Source organism: Lithobates pipiens, unplaced genomic scaffold, assembly GCF_037356315.1.
Source record: "Lithobates pipiens isolate NorthernLeopardFrog02 unplaced genomic scaffold, aLitPip1_a1.2 Scaffold_16, whole genome shotgun sequence".
NCBI lineage: Eukaryota > Metazoa > Chordata > Amphibia > Anura > Ranidae > Lithobates > Lithobates pipiens.
The window spans coordinates 22974731-22999338 of record NW_027507748.1 but is presented as its reverse complement, the minus strand read 5'-3'; the positions used below and the strand labels follow the sequence as shown (position 1 = coordinate 22999338).

Below are 24608 nucleotides of genomic sequence, written 5' to 3'. Positions count from 1 at the left end.
GGCTGAGCTCCAAAAGGAATTAAACCTGCCCAAGAACTGCCTTATATGTGACATGCCCACCAGGTGGAACTCAACGTTGGCCATGCTGCAGCGGCTGCACACGCAGCAGAGGGCCATCAATGAGTACCTGTGCAACTATGGCTCCAAGACAGGGTCAGGGGAGCTCGGTTTTTTCTCACCACGCCAGTGGGGCATGCACTGTCACCGTTTGAGGAGGCCACAAGGATGGTGAGCAGTGACAGTGCATGCATCAGTGACACTGTACCTCTTGTCCACCTCTTGGAGCATACGCTGCGTGGAATAATGGACAGGGCACTTGAGGCAGAACAGAGGCAGGAAGAGGAGGACTTCCTTGCCTCTCAAGGCCCCCTTTATCCAGACAGTGTTCCTGTTGTGCCACCCATCACAGAGGAAGAGGATGATGAAGAGGAGGAGGAGGATTGTGTCAGCATGGAGGTGGAGGCTGGCACTCAGCATCAGCAGCAGTCTTGTAGGGATGATTTAGAGTCCCAAGAAACCCGTGGACTTGTACGTGGCTGGGAGGAGGTAGCTGCAGATCATGTTGTCCTTATTGACCCAGAGGACTCCAGACCGAATGCCTCAGCTAACCTACCCTGCATGGCCTCCCTGATCCTGCAAAGCCTGCGGAAGGATCCTCGTATTCTTCGGATCAAGGAGAGGGACCATTACTGGCTGGCCACTCTCCTTAATCCACGGTACAAGGGTAAGGTTGCCGACCTTATCTTGCCGTCGCAGAGGGAGCAGAGGATGAGACATCTCCGGGAGGCCTTGCAGAAAGGTCTGTGCAACGCGTTCCCAGAGACTGGGAGGTTACAAACTCCTGGTCCTGGACCACGTGTTGCTGAGGCATCAGTCAGAAGGAGCGGTGGAGAAGGTGGCCGGCCGTCTGACCGATTCTTTAAGACAATTTTTTAGTCCGCAGCCCCAAGGTATGATCGGTTGCAGCAACCATCGCCAGCGTCTGATTCACATGGTGCAGGAATACCTAGGGGCAAGGTCAGACTTGGAAACCTTTCCCACCGAAAATCCTCTGGCTTACTGGGTCTTGAGGATGGATCACTGGCCAGAGCATGCACAGTATGCAATTGAGCTACTGGCCTGTCCTGCATCCAGCGTTCTTTCGGAACGCACCTTCACACTGCTGGTGGCTTTGTTACCGATCACAGGGTGCGCCTGTCCACGTAATCAGTTGATCGACTGACCTTCATCAAGATGAATCAGTCTGGGATCACCCACAGCTACCAAGCACCTGAAGCTGATGTAACCAAATAATTTTTTTTGAAATATCACATCCCTTCAAGATTGCCTATGCTAATGCTGAGTGACTGTCCTGTTATGTTGATTGTCTATCCTCTTCCTCCTCCGCTGATATGTTGGAAGAACATTTTTGGTTCTGGTTGATGCCATCAGCCCAAGTTTTCTGCCCCTGTTTAACAGGGACATTTAATTACAATTTTTGATGCAATGCTTTGCAGCAGGGCTAATTCCTGCGCTAAAACTAGAGTATATGGGAGAGGTTGCAGTGTCGTGGCACCAGCACCAGTGCCTAAGGCCCAATTTTTCTGCCCCTGTTTAACAGGGACATGTAATTACAATTCTTGATATAATATTTCACAGGAGGGCCCGTTCCTGTGCCCACCAAGAGTAACTGTGAGGACTTATAGTGTTGTGGCACCAGCACCACAACCACCAAATGTCAATTTTTCTACCACTGTTCAACAATGGCATGTAATTACAATTCTTGATATAATCATTCACAGCAGGGCGCTCCAGCGCCCACCAAGAGTCACTTTGAGGTCTTACAATGTGGTGGCAAAACCAACACCTTGCTCCGCCATTTCTGCAGAGCATATAGGGCAGGCCCCTACTTTCAAACATCCAACTTACAAACATCTCCTACTTGCAAACGGAAGGAGACAACAGCAAGTGAGATGAAAAAAGACGGACGGCAAAACAAATTATACAGGGGTAATAACCCTTCCCTATGTTTTCCAAAAAGCTTAAAAATAGTTTTTTTGACTGGGGCTACACTTTAAATATGTACCAGTTGAAAATTACAAACAGATTCTACTTAACACAACAAACCTACACAGTCCCTGTCTTGTTCGCACCGCCTGTATACTGCTGTTCTGAGTATATAGGGCCTGGGGGCCACACGCATTTCCTTTTTTTAATATGGGTACGGGGTTCCCCTTAATATCCGTACAAGACCCAAAGGGGCTAGTAATGGGCAGGGAGGGCTACCCATGCCATTTTTCTCAATGATTTTCAACCATATTGCAGGAACCAGATATAACATTAAAACCGCAAGCAGTTTTAAATGACGTTATTTCCGTTAAATGTCATTTTGTGCAGGGACTGTTCTAAACATGGGAAACACGTGGCACTTCACAGCCATACTATAGACACCCCCCAGGCACGATATTTAAAGGAATATTTCACTTTTTTTTCACTTTAATCGTCATTAATATCAGTGCAAAACGGCCATTTTTAAAAACATTTTAGGCATTGACCCGTGTCCCCTGGGGCAGGAGCCAGGTCCCCAAACCCTTTTTAGGACAGTATCTTGCATAATAGCCATTAAAATTAGCACTTTTAATTTCGAACGTTCGAGTCCCATAGACTTCAATGGGGTTCTAACGTTCGTACGAATTTGGGGTCCGTTCGAAAGTTCTGGTGCGAACCGAATCGGGGGTGTTTGGCTCATCCCTATTCCCGATCCAAAAAGTGGTGAACAGCCTCTATGCCCCTTTCGTGTGGTATAAAAGTGTATAGGGACACCAGGTCTGCTGTGGCTATAATGTAATTCTCCTGTACTTTGATATTCTCTAGTAGTCTAATAGTGGAAAACGATAAAAAATAAAAAATCAAAAAACAGCGCAACAAAGAGACTTGTCATATGGTGTAAGAAAACACATAAAAAACATTTATTAAATATGAAGAAAACAATGGCAAAGACATCTGATCCTCCTGGGATCTTAAAAGCATAAAAATCATCAGTCATTAATCATAAAAAGATATATAAACTGACAGATGTTTTGTGACGAATCACCCCTGCAGTCTTTGTTTGTGACTTTAAGATGATAAAAAAGCTGCACTGCCACCAATCAGCTGGAATATGGGGACTTGGTAATTGTGAACAATCCTCTAGGAAGGAGAGAGGAGAGAGTTAATGAAGTGCAGGTAAATGGAACTATGTTCCTGGAGTCACTCACTGTTAGTCGATGGACTGCGGCGCCGCCGCTCTGAGCCTGTGTAGTGGAGGGGAGATGTACAGTCCTGCTCCGTATGTTAATGCAGACTCTGGGATGGAGGTGCGGTGCACGCTGAGTGGTGTAAACTAAAGTTGGGCGCGAGGTGGCGTCCGCCTGGCGTGACAGAAGACCTGGAGCGCAATGCACTGGTCTGACGTGTCGTGCCTTCTGTTCGAACGGCTGGGTGTCACGTGAAGAGCTCCGTAGTGAGGAGGGTTGCCATGCCGACTGCCTGCTTACATGTTTCGCGCGCATGCGCTTTTTCAAAGCTAGGGCGGCATACGGCAAGGCAAGGAATAAGAAGCATTGGGTTGTGTAAAGGGGGCGGAGGAAATGAGGTGGGCTGGATTAACCCTGTGTGTGTGGATTTGGGCTGGAAGTGTTTAAGCTTTGATTTGTGTCTATGTGGAAAGCAGTTAGCTGGGAGAAAGCTGAGGAATGGATGGATGTATGGGATGAATTATATATATATATATATATATATATATATATACACATATATATGTGTAAAAGGAAATTTTTATTTACATGGAAAATATAAAAAAAATTATATAAAAATGGAAAAATATATGAAAAACGAGGAATGAAATTGTATTAAAAATGTATGAATATGTAAAAAGTATTTGTATATCAAGCAAATAATTAAGTAAAAATAGAATTGGATAAAAATAGAAAAATTTGAAAAAATTAATAAAAAATATATAAAATAAAAAATAAAAAATGATGAATAATAAAAATTTAAAAATAAAAAATAAAAAATATTTTAATTTATTTGAATAAATTGTATGTGAATGAATAAATAAATAAATAAATAGATCAATGGAGGGCCCCTTCTGTATATAGTGATTGGGGCTTATACTTGAAGGACTGCCCTCAGTTTATCGCATCTGTGTATTAATGGAAAAACTACAAAAGATGAATAATATTGGTATGTGGGTGGCTTATATCAAACCGTTATACTTAAAACATCAATTTCTTCATTGAGGCCGTCCGGCGAAAGGGAACCCGTCAAATATATCCAAAGAGTTTCCCTTCGGCAAAGGAGGGAAAACCTTTCATTGTCCGTTAGGGTTCCCTTCGGGACAGACTCAATGGCGAAAACCTCAATTTTTTAAAAATCTTTATCATGGAACTGGCGAAAATGGCACGGGATGCTGTGTTTGATGCAACCCTTTTTGATCAGGCGGCGATGTTCCCCCACTCTGACACGTAGAGCCCGTATGGTGCGACCTACATAGAGGAGGCCGCAGGGACAACGTAAGACATAGATCACGTATTCCGTGGAGCACGTAATGAATTGTTTTATTTTGAAAGTTTTACCTTTAGGTGTAGTAATGATGGATTGGCCATGTGGGATGGATTGGCAAGTTAGGCAGCCTCTTTTGCGACATTGGAAAATCCCATGTCTATTGTCGAAATACATCCTAATGACAGAGAATATTTTATTATGATTTCTATTGGATTTAGTGAGTTTGCTCGGAGCGATGATGTTTTTGATTGTGCGGGATCATCTAAAGGTGATTTGGGGTTTGGGCGGAAGAGATGGTGCTAAAATTGGATCAAGTTTTAAGATATCATAATGTTTAAAAATTATTTTAGAAATGTGTTTATACTGTGTGTTGAAAGTAGAGATGAACCTGACCGTAGTGAACTCGTTTTTGGAATTTTTAGAGTCCTTTTTGGTGGGTGAGTGCTTGATTATATGTCTTGTAAAGGCCTGTGTGATTAAGTCTTCTGGATAGCTTTTTTCTATAAACTTTTTTGCCATCTGTTGGCCTTGTTGTATATAGTCATTTGTTGAGGTACAGTTTCTGCGCAGCCTCTGAAACTGCCCACTGGGGATGTTTTTCTTCCATACCGGATGGTGGCAACTCTTGTAATGAAGGTAAGAGTTGCCAGACGTGGGTTTGATGTGGTTACTAGTGGTGACCTTCTGTTCATCGTGAGATAAAACAAGATCCAAAAAGACCAACTGGTTATGGTCGATAACTGATGTAAAGGATAAACCCATCGGGTTATCGTTGCAAAAACTGACAAAGGAGGAGAAAATCTCAACTCCGCCGCTCCATATGAGCAAGATGTCATCTATATATCGACCATAAAACACAATATGCTCGGCAAAGGGATTGTTTCTCCAGATTTTTTGTTCTTCCCAGAAGCCCATGGTGAGGTTGGCATATACCGGGGCAAAACTGGCTCCCATGGCTGTGCCTTGGAGCTGAAGATAGAATTGATCTAGAAAGGTAAAGTAATTAGGTAAAGGTAAAGTAATTATGTCTGAGACAGAACTCTATACTCAATAGTAAAAACTCGGTCTGTTTGGAATTCATATCTTCATTACTGCTCAGAAAGTGTTGTACTGCGGTGAGTCCAACTTCATGAGGTATGGAAGTATAAAGAGAATTCACATCCAAAGAAGCCCACATATAATCATCAGACCATTTATAATTTCCCATGATTTCTATCACGTGGCTGGAGTCTTTAATATATGAGGGAAGTTGAACCACCAGGGGCTGTAGGATGTGGTCTATGTAGGCCGATAGACCACTGGTGAAACTATTAATACTGGCCACTATTGGTCTTCCTGGAGGATTGATGAGAGACTTATGAACCTTGGGAAGGTGGTAAAAGTATGGAGTGCTGCAGACTTTGGGCAGAAGAAAACCCTAATAGTGGAGCCTGAATCTTTCAAATATGATGGAGTGTTTAAGACCTTAGGGTGCAAGTAAAAGTCTATATAACGACCTATACGTAATGTGACCGAATTGATGCCACTCACTATAGGCCGTCCGGGGAGGTTTAATGGGATCTTTGTGGATTTTGGGTAGGTAATATATGGTGGGTATACGTGGAGCTGTGGGTATCAAGAAATTATTTTCCTTTTTATTTAAAATCTTAAGGTCATGACCTTTTGATATAAGGTCAACAAGTTGTTTTTTATACAAACTGGTGGGATTGTTCAGCAATTCTTTATATGTGCCTGGTTCACTAAGGATTCTATACATTTCTATTTCATACTGGTTTTTGTTTAAAATGAAAATCCCACCCCCTTTATCGGCCAGGCGTATGACCAAGTCCTTTCGATCGCACAAGGACTTGAGTCCTACGTCCGAAAAAGTGTTGGTGGCGAATGGGTTTCTCTGGAAGTTTAGCTAGGTCTTTGAGAATCTAAAGATCTTAACAGCCGGTGCTACCACCGTCACTTGCCACTGTCAAAGCATTTTCAGGCGTAGGGCAACATAAGGCAGGAGCTCACCATGTCAGGCCCTCAGGCTTTTTACTGGCCCACCATTCTCCCAGCTTTACAGAAAAGGCCTAAACCAGGACTAAAAAATACCAACCCACCTTGGCGGTTCCTTTACCAGCATGTTAGCAAAATTCTGTTTAAAAAAACATCAGAGAAAAAAACAAAACACTGGGTTGACCATACCTAGGCCACCCATCTGCCTGGGAAGGTAGGTTACAGACCTTTTGACAAGTTTCAGTTTGTTCCCCCATAACAGTTGGAAGAAACAGCTGTAGATTCTCGCATAGAGAGACACTGGCAAAACACAGACAAAGCTGACATACAGAAATACTGGGATCAGGTCCATCCTTTCCCTGTAAGAGAGATTCCAATCCTTTCAGGGGGCAACCTTGGCATCAGCATCTTGTAGCCTACTTTCCCAATTTGCAAGGCCATAATCACCGGGACCAAATTTGATGCCTAAAACTTTAATTTCCGGTCAGGGCTCTGAGAAGATGTCCAGAAGCTTGAAGCCATCACCTTCCTCACCCATCCAAATAACTTCACTTTTACCCTGATTGATCTTTGAGCTAGATGCCTCAGCATACTCAGCATACTGCTCCATCACCAAGACCACCTCCTCTGCTTCCTCTGTCACATAAATGAAAATAGATACATCATCAGCATAGGCCATGACCCTCAGAGAATGCTCACCAGGAATGCCCAAAGGCACTCCGCACAACGGCCTGCTCTCTAACTTCTGGATGAAGGGATAGTTTACGAACGTATAAAGCAGAGGATTCAAAGGACACCCCTGACGCACAACCTCAAAGAGCTGTCCTATCCAACCATTCACAATCATGAAGCTTTCAGCTCCTCTGTACAAGGTCTTCAGCCAATCAATAAAGCCCCCCTCCAGGCCATACTTGCCAGAAGGCAGCCATAGGCACTCATGATTGACCCGATCAAAATCTTTAACTTAATCCAATGCCAGCAAGTACTTTCTCGAGCCTGCACCCCTGCACCACTCCAAGGTCTCCCGGACAGTTAACACTGCTGAAAAAGTGCTTATACCCTGAACCGAACAGTGCTGGTGGCTGGAAAATAGATTGCCCGCTACAGACAATAAACGCCAGAAACTTATTTTTGGCAGTATCTTCCTATCAACATTGAGAAGGCTAATGGGCTGCCAATTCTCAATTCTTGAAGAATCCTTACCCTTTGACAGAATAATCACCGCAGATTGTTGCATGGAGGGAGTGAGTGAACCCTCTCTCAGACAGCCATTAAAAACCTCCACCAAATATGGGGTCAGAGTAACGTTAAAGTGCTTATAAAACTTGGCTGTAAATCCATCTGGCCCAGGCGACTTCTTAATGGCAAGCTTATCAATAGCCTTAACCACCTCATCTGCTGTGATGTCCGATGTCAAACTCGCAAGAGAACTGCCATTTCCCAATCCTGGAATAGAATCCAGAACACTTGATATGCCTGTCTGATCAAGGTCCCTCCTGCCCAGGAGGTCAGCATAATATGACCTGGTGGTTTCCAGGATCCTCGACTTGGACTTTGTCAAGGAACCTGTACTGTCAACCAGGCCTACAACTGACTTAACTGCTTTACCTTGTTTGCAATTCTGGTAAGGGTCGGGCGAGTGATATTTCCCATAATCCCTTTCCAGAACCAAAGAGGCATGCCTGTCATATTGACACTCCCTGAGCAAGAGTTTAACCTCAGATATCATCCCCGGATCCTCATTATTCGACACAAGCCTATCAAGCTTTCTCCACAGACTCTAGTAGGTGACATACTTATCAAGCTGTTTATTTCTTCCTTTGGTCTTGAAAAACCCAACAATGCTTTGTTTTGTAAGCTCCCACCAATATTACTTATTGCGTCAAAAGTCCATGAATGATATCTGTGCCTGAAAAAAATCCTCAAAGGTTTGACTCACGTTCACATCGTCCAGAAGAGCCGAATTTAGCTTCCAGGTACCCTTCCCCCTAGGTGGTGTATTGGGGCTATTCAGAGCCACAGACAGAATACAGAGATTGGAAAACTCCACTGCCTGACACATTGGTGCTAAGAAGGCAGAGTTCCCCTTTAAAAAAAAAAAACCTATCTATTCTACTCTGACTACTACCTCGCTGAAAAGTGAATCCCGTGTCATCTGGGCAGCAATGAATGTGCACATCAACCAAACATGCCTCTCTAGCTATTTTGTTCAAGAAGAAGCCGTCACAGTCCAGCCTGGCTCCGGTACTCTTCCTGTTCTTAGTCCTAGTGACGGTGTTGAAATCACCAAAGAAAACTTGTCAGGCTGTAAAAAGAAAGGGCTTGATCTTCATGAAGAGGCATTTCCTGTCCCACTTTGTCTGGGGCCCATAGATGTTGATCAGGCTCAGGTCCTGCCCCCCCATGGAGACGTCAAAGACCATGCATCTCCCCATTTATACCTCAATAATACGCCGACAGGTTAATATGCCAGAAAAAAGTACTGCAACTCCAGTGTAAGGCTCAGCCACAAGGAGCCAGAAAGAGGAGCTGTGCCTCCACTCCTTCGCCAGATGAATATCAGCCAAACTAGACAACCAGGTCTCTTGCAAAAAGAAAATATCAGCATCAAACCTGCTGAGTAAAAATAAGGCCATATTAAGAGCACTTACTGATTTTATGCTGGCGGCATTAATGGTCGCCATCTTCAGTGGAGTGGGAACTGCCATCAGGATGATAGAGGTATACGTTTCTTAGCCTGCTTACCCCCCTCCCTACCTGGAGACCCTACACACTTCAATATCCCTTGTGATTCCTCCTCCATAGAAATCACTGACTCATCACCAGAAGAACTTCCACCCTTCATTTCAGAAAACACCTCAAAAGCAATTGCCACCTCCAGCCTCCTAGGTTCAGGAGCTTTGACATCCTTCCTCTTTGTCTACCTCTTACTCTTTTTTTTTCTTTTAGCCTCCAACCATTCCATATTTTCATTCAACAATCCCAATGGCAGAACCCCCTCCCCCCTGCTCCCCAGGACATTCTCAGCCAAAACCCCCCCCCATTAACCCCTCCCCCCATATCATTCACCCGAACTTCCACATTTTTCATCCTGACTTCCACATCATTCACCTTGCATTCTGCACCAGCCACTTCCATTTCCTTCCCCTTCCCACCTCTCCCTCCCCCATCATCCAATCCATCACTCACTCAACCCCTCTGTCTGCTGACCTCGAACCACAGCACTTCTGCCACACTGAGAAGGAGGTATTGGCACAACCATAAACGCTGGTCCAGCACCCTCCACTACACTAGGAGAAACAATAGGTGCAGACACAGGGTCCTCAAAAAGTTGTATTCTCCATATGATGTGTGTGGTAACACAGAGTAGGGCTCCAAAGGAGTCTGAAAAAAGGGGGGTTATACTGAGAACTATTATGGAGTAGGGATGGTGTGAAGCAAGTAAGGGGAGGAGAGCTGGTGAGGGGAAAATGTGAAAGTGGTTAAAGGAGATAAGGTTATACCAGAGAGAACCATAACCGGAGGGATAGATTAAGGGGTGAAAAGTGTATATGGCGGTTTTATATATATATATATATATATATATATATATATATATATATATATATATATATATATATATATATATATACATACACATACATACTATATACACACACACACCTGAAAATTGTGCATAGCAAGAAAAAGTGCCAAATGTAACAAGATAAATACCTCATGTGAAAATGTATCAGATGACATTTTGGATAGAAAGTGTGGCGTAACCAAAGGAGCAAATAAAGTCATGATCATAGCGCCCAGTTCACCTGCAGATAGCCTCCATCATCATGCTGGGCATGATGGAGGAAGAGAAGCATCCCTCTCTGGGCAGCAGGGTCATCCGTGATGGTGCCAGAAAGCTCCCCCTATGTATCAGCCATAGCATGGAAAGGCACACACGTTGTGACGTCAGGATGACAACCAGGGTGACGCCGATGCGCAGCGAGCAATCCCACATGCTCTCCCGCCCCCTAACATGAGGAGGGGAGGGGGAGGGCGATGGGCATCTCCCTAGTAACAGGTGGCCAGGCGGCCCCACAGGCGCAAAACACGCACAGCTGCAAGCCAGGCCACCAAATCAACAAGGAGGGTTAAAGGGTAGCAAATATAGACCTCTACACATCCTGTGCGTGTGGACGAGATCCGTCAGCCACACAGGATACGCAAGTAAATATGGGTAAATGGGAAGAACTGTATATTGGTCTGGCCAGGTGCCTCCATCCCTAATGAATATGCATAGCAAGGGGGGAAGGGGAACTCCTTGTTGATTTTGCAGCTGTGTGTGTTCTGCGTCAGTGGTGCCGTCTGTTACTAGGGAGCTGCGATGCGTGCCTGGCACCCTCCCTCTCCCCTCCTCATGCTAGGGGGTGGGGGAGCAGGTGGGATTGCTCACTGCACATTGGCGTCACGCTTGCCCCTTCACACCGGGTGTCAACCTGACGTCACAACGTGTGTGCCTTTCCACATTATGGCTGATACATAGCTGGAGCTTTCTGGCGGCATCACGGACGGCTCTGCTGCCCAGAGAGGGATGCCTCTCTTCCTCCATCATGCCCAGCGCACTTTTTCTTGCTGTGCACAATTTTCAGTTCTCTTTTTCACTTTGGCTTATATGATTGCCATATACACTTTTCACCCCTTGATCTGTCCATCTGGTTATGGATCTCTCTGGTATACCCTTATCTCCCTTCACCATTTTCTAATTTTCCCCTCGCCACTTTTCTGGCCCTTACTTGCTTCACACCATCCCTACTCCATGAGAGTTCTTCATAGTATAACCCTCCCTTTTTCACAGACTCCTTTGGAGCCCTACTCTGTGTTACCATACACACCATATGGAGAATCCAACTTCTTGGGGACCCTGTGTCTGGGCGTTCCCCCCTTGCGTGGTATAGCCTCCTCAGCTCCCTTGACAGACGACTATCCTAGCCTTTCCTCATTAGGTGCAGTACCACATACTCCCGTTTTCCAGTCCTATGTAAGTAATCAGACTGCAATATTCTTTCCTCTTTCTTTGCTGGCGTTCTTACCAGATATTATATATATATATATATATATATATATATATATATATATATATATATATATATATATATATTTACAGACTAATGGATGCATTCACTCCCGGTGAAGTGTCTTCACACGAAACGCGTTGAGCTCTGCCAGCATGCACCTTTTTTTAGTCAATCATCACTGAATTTATTCCTAATTTTTTTAATTACTTGTTTCCTTACGCGGAGTAATCACTCCATACATTGCTACTGGAATGGGCTGCCATTTTCGTTTTTAAGGTTGTAAATACATGAATTATTTGGATTATGTATTTGTATTCTCTGATTTTTATGTGTTCATGAACTGTACTTTACTCAACGTTTACATATATGTGGTGCCCTTTAAGTTCTTTCATACTGAGTGTGATTCTATACCCTCTTTATTTTAATAAACTCATTAAGTCACCATGTATGTATTACCTTGTCTAATCACCATTTGCTTCACACAAAGTCCCAACTTCCTTTTTATGTTTCTTTAATCAAAGGTTGTCATGAGATAACTTTGGGGACAAGCCCCATCCAGTCCAGCTGGCCCCTATACACATGCTCATATCGCTCCCAAAACAGATCCAGTGATTCTGGACGCACAAATGATAAATCATATTCATAGGAACCTGCCGGACTGATGAGAGCATAAATATCCTTCACTTTAAATCCCATGACTAGGATTCTCCCCACAACCACCCTCCTGATAGGAAGGAGGAGGTATTCCACCTACCTGAGCGGTACCACGTTCCTGCGTTTAATGGAAGAAGGTGTGCTAGGTGAAAGTCTCACAACTGGTTCCTTTCCACCAGCAGCATGACTTTGTCCCAACACAGCCTTAGCATAGTTCCCAACTGGGAAAGATGACACATTAACTGGCTGCATAGGAATATTAACTGGCTGCATAGGAACCTTTGAAATCAGGTTTGGCAATTTACCCACCATCTGATCCCCCCTCCTGCCCTCCAGCACAGCAGTCCCACTCACCATAGTCCCAGAAGTACCACAATTACCAACAGTCCTTTTATTAGGTAAAATCTTATGCTTAGAAAAAACACCAGCTGTTTTAGCATCCATGCGGCACTCTGGCTCTGTAGTCTTGGTGTTCATGCGGGACTCCTGCTCCTTGATCTAACAGCCAGCAGGAACATCTTTGTCTGGATTCCCACCATCTCCTCCTGCTTTCCTTGCCAATTGCAAAGATTCGTTGGCAGACGCAGTCTCTTTGTCTGTAGCAGTAATCACAGGAAAGGCATCCATACACAGATATTCTGAACAAGCACTCCTTCACCAGCATTTTCCTGAACTGAAACAGTATGTCTGCCATTTGCAGACACTGCAGCACTGATCAAACTTCACAAATGAAAATTTTTCCACAACTTTCTCCCTTACTGGCTGAGGCATGACATCCTCCTCCTCATCTTCATCTGACGAGTCAGTGAAAAAACAAAATTTCCTGCCACTCAATGGAGATTCCATTTCTGTAATGGCCTGCAGCAATCCACCATTTGCCTCAACCGCCTCCTGAGATGACCCAGGCTGCTGGGGAGGGAGTAGGGCAGATACTGACTCAAACATGACAGATCCTGAGACAGGGGTAGTATTGGAGCCACCATGTAAAGACACTTACTTACCCTCCATCCATACTGTCACTGTTGCTCTAGCATCCACCCTCTGGCTGGTACTTACACAGGCACTCTCCATCTGCTTTCAGGACAATAAGCTTCTGTTCTTCCTTAGTAATATGGTGAAGTCTATTCACCACTCTATCCTGGAATGCTGGTAAGGACTCTCCTTGCATAGGGACAAGCCCTGGATTGCAGCATGAGCACATGGTGTAGGCCTTCGTCTTCACCCACCCACTGCATGGTGGTTCAGGGAGAAGCCTGCAGCACAGGCCCAGGCTTGATGCTTGTGCCAGCTGAAATCAAAGCAGAGTGAGCCAGCAGCACATTGCAGAACAGCACAACCTGATGACTGATGTGACTGGCTCAGTGTTCTCTGTACAGCACTGCAGTATATGTCAGAACTATATAAATGTATAATAATAATAATAATAATAGTATGTGAGAGTGGGGAATATTACTATGTAAGCTTTTTTGGTGCATAGACTGATGTGACTGGTTCAGTATTCTTTGTACAGAACTGCAGAATATGTCAAAGCTATATAAATGTATAATAATCCCATTCCTGCTTCCTACAGCTGATCCACTCCATGGTTATCATGCCTTAGGTTTCTTTACCGTGTAGCTACCACACATAATGCGCTTATCATTATAGGAACACCCCAAGCTGTCAATATTGCTTAGAACACAAAGCCTTACCAAGAAAAGGTAATGTGTGCCGCCACAAAGCCTCAGAATACGGACAAGGAGTGCCAGAAATTTGCTGGTAGGAACGAGCGAGTTTCTACGCCTCTCAAACTGTTCTTTTACCTGAAAACAAGAAAAACTGTATCAGGTTTGGAGAGACTCAAATCTAGACCCGCACTCAGTAACAACTGTAATACAGTAATTTCTGCAGAGGATCAGACTAACCAGATAGTCACTACAATTATATCCTATAATGAGAAAATGTATACACACATATATGATCTATAACCAATTGATCATATAACTTCTAGTGACATAATTCATGTACAGTAAAACCTTGGTTTGAGAGTGTTTTGCAAGACAAGCAAAATTGTTTCATAAATTTTGACTTGATATACAAGTGACATCTTGATATACAAATAGCGTCATATCATAACTGAGTATAAAAGAGAAGAGAGGCGCCTCTAAGTGTAACAATTACAATTACATTTAATGAAGATACAACATTTAGCAACATATTGCTACACTTAGTGGCGCCCTCTCTTACTCTGGAGTAGTGATGGCCCAACGGTTCGCCCGGCGGTCGTTTCGCAGCGAATTTCGGCTGTTTGTGGTCCGCCCGATCGGCGGACTATTGCCGCCGTTCGCCCGGCGGACTTCCGTGTTTACTGTGTAAAATAACTTTGACCTATGATGACACATCCATCATGGGGTACAGGACAGCCAATTGAGACATTACAGCACATGGACACTTGGACATTCCCCCTAACTTATAAATAGACCCGATCTGGCGGCCATTTTACATTCTTTCTTCTGTCACTATAGGGAGAGGTTGCTGTGTGGAGCAGGGAGAGATTGCAGTGACCCAAATCGCTAGCTATTTGGTACACAAAAGTTCTTTTCAGGACTGGTATAGGTGTTAGGTGTAGTTCAGGATATAGGTTTGCTGTGCTACTGATTGTTGCAGCAGCCTGAGTGTCTTTTGTCAGTTTAGAGAAAGGGACAGGACGGAGTGTGCTGCAGGGACAGTCAGTTTAGTCATTAGCTGTTCCTATCAGGACCACAAAAAGTGCTATTCCAGTTATTGTTCCAGTAGCCTCTGTTTTGTCAGTTTATATAGGGACAGGCAGGAAGCTGTGTGTGAGGCAGTGAGGGTCAGTTTAATGAGTAGCTGTTACTATATTAGGTCCACAAAGGTTCTTTTCAGGACTGGTATCAGTGGTATGGTAATAGGCTTGTACACGTATAATATTCTTTCTTCCAAATATAGAAAGAATATTATACTTGACTGCTGCCCTTCTGCTGCAGTCTAATCAGTCACACACAACCTACTTGTTCCACAAAGGTCCTTATAAGGACTGGTAACCTGGTGTAGGGTGCTATAGTACATAGGGTTGAGTGAGGTACAGTCTGCTATTCTATAAGGACTGGTATAGGTCCACAGTACATAGGGTTGAGGTGCACTACTGCGGACCGCTGCCCTATACTGAAGCAGTCCTTCATCGGTATAGGGACTGACGTACAGTCTGCTAATCAGTCACACACAACCTACTTGTTCCACAAAGGTCCTTATATGGACTGGTAAACTGGTGTAGGGTGCGATAGTACATAGGGTTGAGTGAGGTACAGTCTGCTATTCTATAAGGACTGGTATAGGTCCACAATACATAGGGTTGAGGTGCACTACTGCTGACCGCTGCCCTATACTGCAGCAGTCCTTCATCGGTATAGGGACTGACGTACAGTCTGCTAATCAATCACACAACCTACTTGTTCCACAAAGGTCCTTATAAGGACTGGTAACCTGGTGTAGGGTGCTATAGTACATAGGGTTGAGTGAGGTACAGTCTGCTATTCTATAAGGACTGGTATAGGTCCACAGTACATAGGGTTGAGGTGCACTACTGCTGACCGCTGCCCTATACTGCAGCAGTCCTTCATCGGTATAGGGAATGACATACAGTCTGCTAATCAGTCACACACAACCTACTTGTTCCACAAAGGTCCTTATAAGGACTGGTAACCTGGTGTAGGGTGCTATAGTACATAGGGTTGAGTGAGGTACAGTTTGCTATTCTATAAGGACTGGTATAGGTCCACAATACATAGGGTTGAGGTGCACTACTGCTGGCCGCTGCCCTATACTGCAGCAGTCCTTTATCGGTATAGGGACTGAGAGTTTTGTCACAGGGTCATTTAAAAAATGACAGGCAGAGGAAGAGGCAGGCCCTTCCGCAGGGGTGGTAGGGGTAGGGCAGGAGCAACAGGCTTGAGCCAAAGTGGGAAGTTGCAGAGGGTGCGTTCAATTCATTTAAAGGACGCACCAGACTTGGTTGAATGGCTCGCTCAGCCTTACTCTTCTGCACCCTCCTCATCCTCTCGATCTGCACCCTCTTCTTCACTCTCTGGAACATGAGCAGCCATCACCGAGCCCAGTGGGAGCAACGGAACACACAAAGCCACACTCCAGGCTCTCACCGTCCAGCCTCGTCTTCTACTTCTCCTTCTCATCTCTCCTCACAATTGTCCTCCACTCCACCTTCCATCACGCCAAGCTCAAGTTTTTCTGCAAAAGGGCAGGCTTCCGTGGGCCTAATGTTAGAGCGTAAAAAAATTATGATGCCGGATAACCCTCTTGCCCAACGGTTGACGGCTGGCTTCTCAGAACTCATAGCCCGACAACTACTGCCATATAAACTGGTGGACTCGGAGGCCTTTCGCAAATTTGTGGCCATTGGAACACCACAATGGAGGGTCCCAGGAAGGAAGTATTTCTCAGAGAAGGGCATCCCAGAGCTATATGGCCATGTTCAGCGGCAAGTGAATGTATCTCTGGCACACAGTGTCGGTGCCAAGATACATCTGACCACAGACACGTGGTCTAGCAAACAAGGGCAGGGAAGGTATATCACTTTTACTGCCCACTGGGTGAACCTTCTGACGGCCGTCAAGCATGTAACCTGTGGCACCCGTGTAGATTTGGTTTTACCGCCACGGAATGCATGCAGGCCTGGCCCTTCTTCTCCTCCTCCTCCTACTCCATCCTCCTCCCTCTCCTCCTCGGCTGACTCCTCCTTTTTCGCTGCTAGCGTCTCTTCCGCTGTGCCGCCCAAGCTCCCCAGAACCTATTCGACATGCCAGGTGAGACGTTGCCATGCCGTGCTGTGTCTGTTGTGTCTGGAAGCCAAAAGCCACACTGGCCCGGCACTCCTTTCAGCTTTGTGTTCACAGGCAGATCAGTGGCTAACACCGCTCAATTTGACAGTTGGTAAAGTGGTGTGTGACAACGGTGCCAATCTGCTTAGCGCATTGAAACAGGGCAAAATCACGCATGTGCCATGCATGGCACACGTCTTAAACTTGGTCGTGCAGCGGTTCGTTGTCAAATACCCTGGGGTCCAGGACATCTTGCGGCAGGCAAGGAAAATCTCGGCCCATTTCAGAAGATCTTACACGGCCATGGCTCGCCTTGCTGACATTCAGCGGCGACACAATCTGCCGGTCAGACGTCTTATTTGCGATTGCCCGACGCGATGGAACTCAACCTTCTATATGCTTGATAGGCTGCTCCAGCAGAAACGTGCAGTTAACATCTACCTGTATGAACTCTGCGGCAGAACAGGTTCTGGGGAGCTGGTTTTTTTTTCACCGCGCCAGTGGCTGCTCATGCGCGACGCATGCAGACTTCTGCGCCCATTTGAGGAGATCACCAAACTGGTCAGTCGCAGCCATGGCGCCATCAGTGACATGGTACCTTATGCCTTCTTTATGGAGCGTGCATTGCGTCGTGTCATTGATCAAGCTGTGGAGGAGCAGGAGCGGGAAGATGAGGAAGTCACAATGCTGGATGAATTCCCAGGGGGGGCTACTCTATCTGAGACAAGTCAACAACAGAAGTCTGAAGAGGAGTCAGAGGAGGATGGTGCCGGGGCGGATGAGGAGGAGCAAGAAGAGCATGCTTTAAACCTTTCTGGGATCCCTGTAGTTGTGCGTGGATGGGGAGAGGAGAATGAAGAGGACGACATTATCCTGGATGATGAGCAGGAGCCAGGCCACCACACCGCTTCCAGTTTAGTGCAAATGGGGGCCTTCATGCTCCAGTGCTTTAATAGGGACCCCCGTATAAAAAGCATAAGGGTCAAGGACCAGTACTGGGTGGCAACGTACTTAGACCCCCGGTACAAACACAAAATGGCGGAAATGTTACCACCGTCACAGAGGGCTGGCAGAATGCAGCACTTCCAGGCCTTGCTTCGAGAAATGCTGCATTCTGCTTTTGCGTGCGCTGGCAGAGGAGCAATTCCCACTCCCAGAGAAGGAGATGCGGGTACCAATCCAACAGCGCCTGCAAGAAGAGGCCGGTTTGAAGATGTGTTGGTGACTTCGGATATGAGGTCATTCTTTCAGCCGACCCATCGACAGGTGTCATCCGGATCCAGCATCAGGGAACGCCTAGACCGTCAGGTGTCTGACTACATCGGGTTAACGGCCGATGTGGACGCTCTGAGGAGTGATGAACCCCTGGACTACTGGGTGGGCAGGCTTGACCTCTGGCCAGATCTTGCCCAATTTGCAATCGAACTGTTGGCTTGCCCCTCGTCCAGTGTCCTGTCCGAAAGGACGTTCAGCGCAGCAGGGGGGATCGTGACCGATAAGCGTACTCGCCTAGCTCACGACAGTGTTAACTACCTCACATTTCTAAAAATGAATGAGGCATGGATCTCGGAGGAATTCCAGTAGACCATGTATATGTCTATAAACATTTTTTTTAATCGAGCACACAGACCTTCTTTCTTCATTTGGCTCACTTCCTTGTCCAAAAAAAGCAAACCGTACTATATGCCCGTACCCTCCTCTTTGAAGAGGTTGAGCGGTGTCATATTTCTACTGGGGCTGCTTATTATGAGGGGCTCCCACCATCCATGTGCTATGCTGACATCCTCCTGGGGCTGCTTATTATGAGGGGCTCCCACCATCCCTGTGCTGACTTCCTCCTGGGGCTGTACCTCTGCTGTGCATATTGTGAGGGGCTCCCACCATCCATGTGCTATGCTCATTATGAGGGGCTCCCACCATCCCTGTGCTATGCTCATTAGGAGGGGCTCCCACCATCCCTGTGCTATGCTCATTATGAGGGGCTCCCACCATCCCTGTGCTGTGCTGACTTCCTCCTGGGGCTGCTTATTTTGAGGGGCTCCCACCATCCCTGTGCTATGCTGACATCCTCCTGGGGCTGCTTATTATGAGGGGCTCCCACCATCCCTGTGCTATGCTCATTATGAGGGGCTCCCACCATCCCTGTGCTATGCTGACATCCTCCTGGGGCTGCTTATTATGAGGGGCTCCCACCATCCCTGTGCTGTGCTGACTTCCTCCTGTGGCTGCTTATTATGAGGGGCTCCCACCATCCCTGTGCTGTGCTGACTTCCTCCTGGGGCTGTACCTCTGCTGTGCATATTATGAGGGGCTCCCACCATCCTTGTGCTATGCTCATTATGAGGGGCTCCCACCATCCCTGTGCTATGCTCATTATGAGGGGCTCCCACCATCCCTGTGCTATGCTCATTATGAGGGGCTCCCACCATCCCTGTGCTATGCTCATTATGAGGGGCTCCCACCATCCCTGTGCTATGCTGACTTCCTCCTGGGGCTGCTTACGGTGCAGGTGTCAGTGCTGTATATCACGGTGCTGATGTCAGTACTCTCTATCACGGTGCTGCTGTCAGTGCTGTATATCATGGTGCTGGTGTTAGTGCTTTATGTCACGCTGCTGATGTCAGTGCTCTCTATCACGGTGCTGTTGTCAGATGACTCTATCACGGTGCAGGTGTCATTGCTGTATGTCATGCTGCTGATGTCATTGCTCTCTATCACGGTGCTGCTGTCAGTGCTGTATATCACGGTGCTGGTGTTAGTGCTTTATGTCACGCTGCTGATGTCAGTACTCTCTATCACAGTGCTGTTGTCAGATGACTCTATCACGGTGCAGGTGTCATTGCTGTATGTCACGCTGCTGATGTCAGTGCTCTCTATCACGGTGCTGCTGTCAGTTCTCTCTATCACGGTGCTGCTGTCAGATGACTCTATCACGGTGCAGGTGTCATTGCTGTATGTCACGCTGCTGGTGATCATCTCCTGCACCCTCTTCTTTGCCTACCCTGACCTTCCCTCTCCTCCATTGCCTTCATGCGCTCCACAGTCCTGAATTGTCACAACAATTTCCCATATAAAAAAAGAATGCTTATAGTTATCGATCCCAGATCCACCTCATACATGTGTTATGTCATTGGCCATGTGGTGGGACTATGTTTGCATAGCTATTAATTATTTTGTGGCTGCAAATTTGACCTGTAGGTTTGCAAAGTTCGCCTCCCATTGAAGTCAATGGGGCCCGCCGCGAACGTTCCGGTTCGCGAACTATCAGCCGCGTTCGCGGTCCGCGTTCGCGAAACGTCCCGTTGGAAGTTCGTCCATCACTACTCTGGAGCTCCTGCTGGATTTTGCTTCTAATCCCCTTGTGGAGGCTTCCATTTTTGGATGGACATTTTATGGTTACACAACCTGGTCACATTGCTATAATCTTTTAATATGGACTATAAACTGAAGGACCTATGAATAAATGGTTGTGGAACGAATCATCCGAGTTTCCATTATTTTCTTATGGGGAAATTAATTTTGTTATACAAGTGCTTGGATTACAAGCATGTTTCTGAAACTAATTATGCTCACAATCCAAGGTTTTACTGTATATGCAAAACATTAAAGTGCTTGTGAATAAACCACATATAAAATGAAAAAGAAATGTGTGAAGAATGAAGTCCATAAAAGATGTGTTACAAAAGAAAATATATTATAATAAATAATAAAAAAAAAATATATATATATATATATATATATATATATATATATATATATATATATATATATACATATATATATATATATATATATATATATATATATATACAGTATATATATATATATATATATATATATATATATATATATATATATATATATATATATATATATATATATATATATATGAGAGACAATGTAAAAATGTGAAACTGTGACAATAACACCCGAATGTGATCCTCCACCAGCCGTACCAAACTGACTCACCAGATCCAATAGCTGGTCAAATTATAAACCAGCAGCTGCTCCTTTTTGCGATCAATGCTTAAATCAGAGATATTTGTTAGCAAGTGCACCAGGTCCACTCCAGTAAATCATGTCATGATATCCATATGTATAAGGGAAGGAAGAAGGAAGCTCCAATAGGGTGATGCCATTGATAAAAAGATTTATTTAAAACATTAAAAGATACACTCACACTTTTCAGTGTCAGACCCGACACTGACATGGAGTTTTGGCATAGTAATACATCCAAACCGTCTCCAGCCACTGAGGTTCGTATGCGAGCTGCGAGTAAAATCCTGGACAGCGTGTCTGCGTCAGCATCCTGACCCCGCCCTATGCGCTTCGTCATATAGGCGTCCTACCGGGACGGCAGAACGTCTGAAGCCATACATGCCATTTTATGTATGGGCCAGCCACCCACGAGCTGTTGAACAACCCTCAGCAGTGAACATGTACCAACATTAAAAAGCCTAACAACTAAGCCATCTGTTATATATTATTATAGACCCTAACCAATAGCATGACACATTTTTATCGTTATTTTTATTCCTACACCACACCGTGACCGACTACTGACCAAATGTTTTTAAAGGGCCAATCGTCAACTATAGAAGGGTAACTCTAGACCACCACCAGGAAATGATATAAATATTACCATTGATGACCATTCTCTGTCTACTTCAAACTACTAAGAGGTTAATTTCCAAAAATGATCTATATTTAAAAATTTGTTAAAAAGCAATTGAAATTCTATCGATCCCATAAAATAGAAGCTGCCTAGGGTCACCATTGTGTTTCAATTTGAAGTGTTGTGACACGCTATGTTTTTCAAATCCTTTCACTATATTGCCGACATGTTCATTGATCCTTGTCTTTAGTTTTCTGGTGGTCCTACCCACGTATTGTTTTCTACATGGACACTCCAGTACATATACCACATGGGTGGAGTCACACGTGATCAAACATTTCATTTTATGATGTTTACCATCAGCAAATGAGGTCAAATTATTATTATTTTTTTCCTTCTACCCTCCTTTGTGTGTTTACTAGAGTTGCACGATTCTGGCTAAAATGAGAATCACAATTTTTTTGCTTAGAAGATAGATCATGATTCTCTCACGATTCTCGTGGCGCAACATCATCTTTCACATTAAAACAAAAAAAATTGTGCTAACTTTACTGTTTCAGTTTTTTTTTATTTATTGAAGTGTATTTTTTCCCCAAAAAATTGCATTTGAAAGACTCCTGGGCAAATACAGTGTGACATAAAATATTGCAGCAATTGCCATTTCATTCCCTAGGGTCTCTGCTAAAATTATATTATATTATATATGTGTGTGTGTGTGTGTGTGTGTTTGGGGGTTCCAAGTAATTTTCTAGCAAAAAAATATAGATTTTTAACTTAAAGTGGGGTACCCCTTATAAAAAAAAAATTAAAAGTCAGCAGCTACAAATACTGCAGCTGCTGACTTTTAATAATACAACACTTACCTGTCCCAGGGTCCAGCGATGCGGGGGAATGAAGCTCCGCTCGTTTGTGCCAGCATTCTTACTGTGGGCACCCGCCTGTGGCTTCACAGCCAGGCTCCCACTGTGCATTCGCAAGTGGTGCCGCTCGCCGTGATACGCCGTGCAGTCATCTGAGACCTGTCACATGTCCCAGATGACTAACTGTGCCAAGGGGAAGTGACGTCGGGTGCCCGGGCCCGAGTTTAAAAAAAAAATGTTTGCCAATTTTTATTTATTTTTTGGGAAATTTTACTCATATTTTTTTTTTTTGGGTGGAAACACCACTTTAAGAAAGAAGTGACAGAAAAAGATTTAGACTTGTGAAACACATCTGCGTCAAAGTCACAACGAGCTACCCATCACCTGGCTTTAGTAGGGTGATGTGGAAATCCTATATAGAGTATTATAACGATAATGTTGTCTATATCGGTACCAAGTTAAACTGTGTTTACAGAGGATGGCGGTGGGGGCAGCCGAGAGACGAGATTGCTCTTCATCTGCTGCTGACATCGCTGGACCCTGGGACAGGTAAGTGTCCATTTATTAAAAGTCAGCATGGAAGGAAAGATAAATGGCCAATTTCTCCCATCAATACAATCCGTGTTGATGGCGGAATGTCTCCCACAGTGCTAATATGTTCTGCCCGCAGAGAACCTTCCCCACCGGCAGAACAGAGCGATCGTTGCCGGCAGTGATCACATGGAACAAAAAAAAAAAAAAGAAGGTCAGACAGGCTGGTTGTAATGAAGTTAATTGATGGATCATCTTCAGTACAACCAGCCTGCCCACAAATGGATGGAATCTTGGCTGGTTCAGTTGGGACCTGACCAAGGATCGATGGCTGGCTTTAGATGGAATTGACTAACAGATTGAAGCTGAGCTCCAGATAACAGTTTCCAGCAACCGTTTTCCTTTTGGAATAAAGATTTTACACAAAAAGGAATAAAAGATGACCCTTGTAAGCACCCCTGTCACTTACTGGCAGCCTAAAAAACAAAAACTAATGCGGCCACCATACCCAAGGATTGGCTACAATATACAGTAATACATATTTTTGGTTTAATACCATTTTAGGGTCACTTTCACATCACTGCTTTGTGGGAACATCCATTGTGCTTCAATGCCGCTCAGGTCGGCTACATACCCCCCCGCCCATTGTTCACAGTGAGCCGCTCTGAATCTGACCATACACACATAATGCAACATGATTGTACTTTTAGCCAACTGAAAATCGTGTAGAGCCAGACTGAATACAATATGAATGGACGGGGTTCAACGGAGATACAATATACAATCAGATTGTAAGCTGTGTGGTCAGCTCTAGGGTGCCGATCTGTCCCAATGTGGCCTTTCAATTAATATTTTACCATCAGGAAGGCAGAGCGATTGCCGTATAGATAGAGATGTCCCTCTACACATTTGTTTATTTAATACATTATCGGAAATATGGAACAGTAAACACAGGAAGGTATAGAAGTTACATGCAAAATAAAGCATTGTGCAAAATACATAAAGAGGGATTTTATCAAAACTGGAGCAGTTGTGCATGGCAGCCAATCAGCTTCTAACATTCATTGTTAAAACTCAACTGAATGAGCTGATTGGTGGTAATGAGCCCTTAGGATTGGACCCCCCCAACTACTTACCTTGTCAAGTATAGCTTGATCTTCTGGACTAGGTGTCCTGGGGTCAGTCCATTCCCCAAGTATCGGATCCTCCCTCTTACCAGCGTTACTCATTTTTGCAAAGTTCTCAGCAGACTGAGTAGATCAGCCAATACCTGGACTTATATACCTGAGGACTGTACCATTCCACAGGGGAGGGGTGTGACATTCTCAGGAGAAAAATGACACAGGACTTTGGACATGACACGGCACAAAAATCCTGTGATTGCTGCAACAAAAGTCTGTGCTGAGATCATTATTTGTTATACCCCCCACTAAATCAGTGGAATGGTACAAGCAGCCTGCGGAATCCTGGAGGTAAATTTGAGGGTGGCACACAAGTCTCTGGTTTTACCACCCCCCCCCCCCCCCTTACCCCGACCGCCCAC

General features: G+C 44.9%; 1 protein-coding gene across 1 annotated transcript in view; it reads right to left on the bottom strand.

Annotated features, from left to right (window-relative positions):
* The window catches only part of LOC143981668 (uncharacterized), a 34306-nt gene extending 10001 nt beyond the window's left edge, over positions 1-24305 (bottom strand). The window contains exons 1-2 of the mRNA XM_077479669.1: positions 24202-24305; positions 13916-14026 (exon numbers count right to left, since the gene is read on the bottom strand). Of these exons, the coding sequence (XP_077335795.1) occupies positions 13916-14026; positions 24202-24294 (204 nt within the window). The 5' untranslated portion in view covers positions 24295-24305. The remainder of the gene's footprint in view (positions 1-13915; positions 14027-24201) is intronic.
* Between the last annotated feature and the right edge of the window lie 303 nt (positions 24306-24608).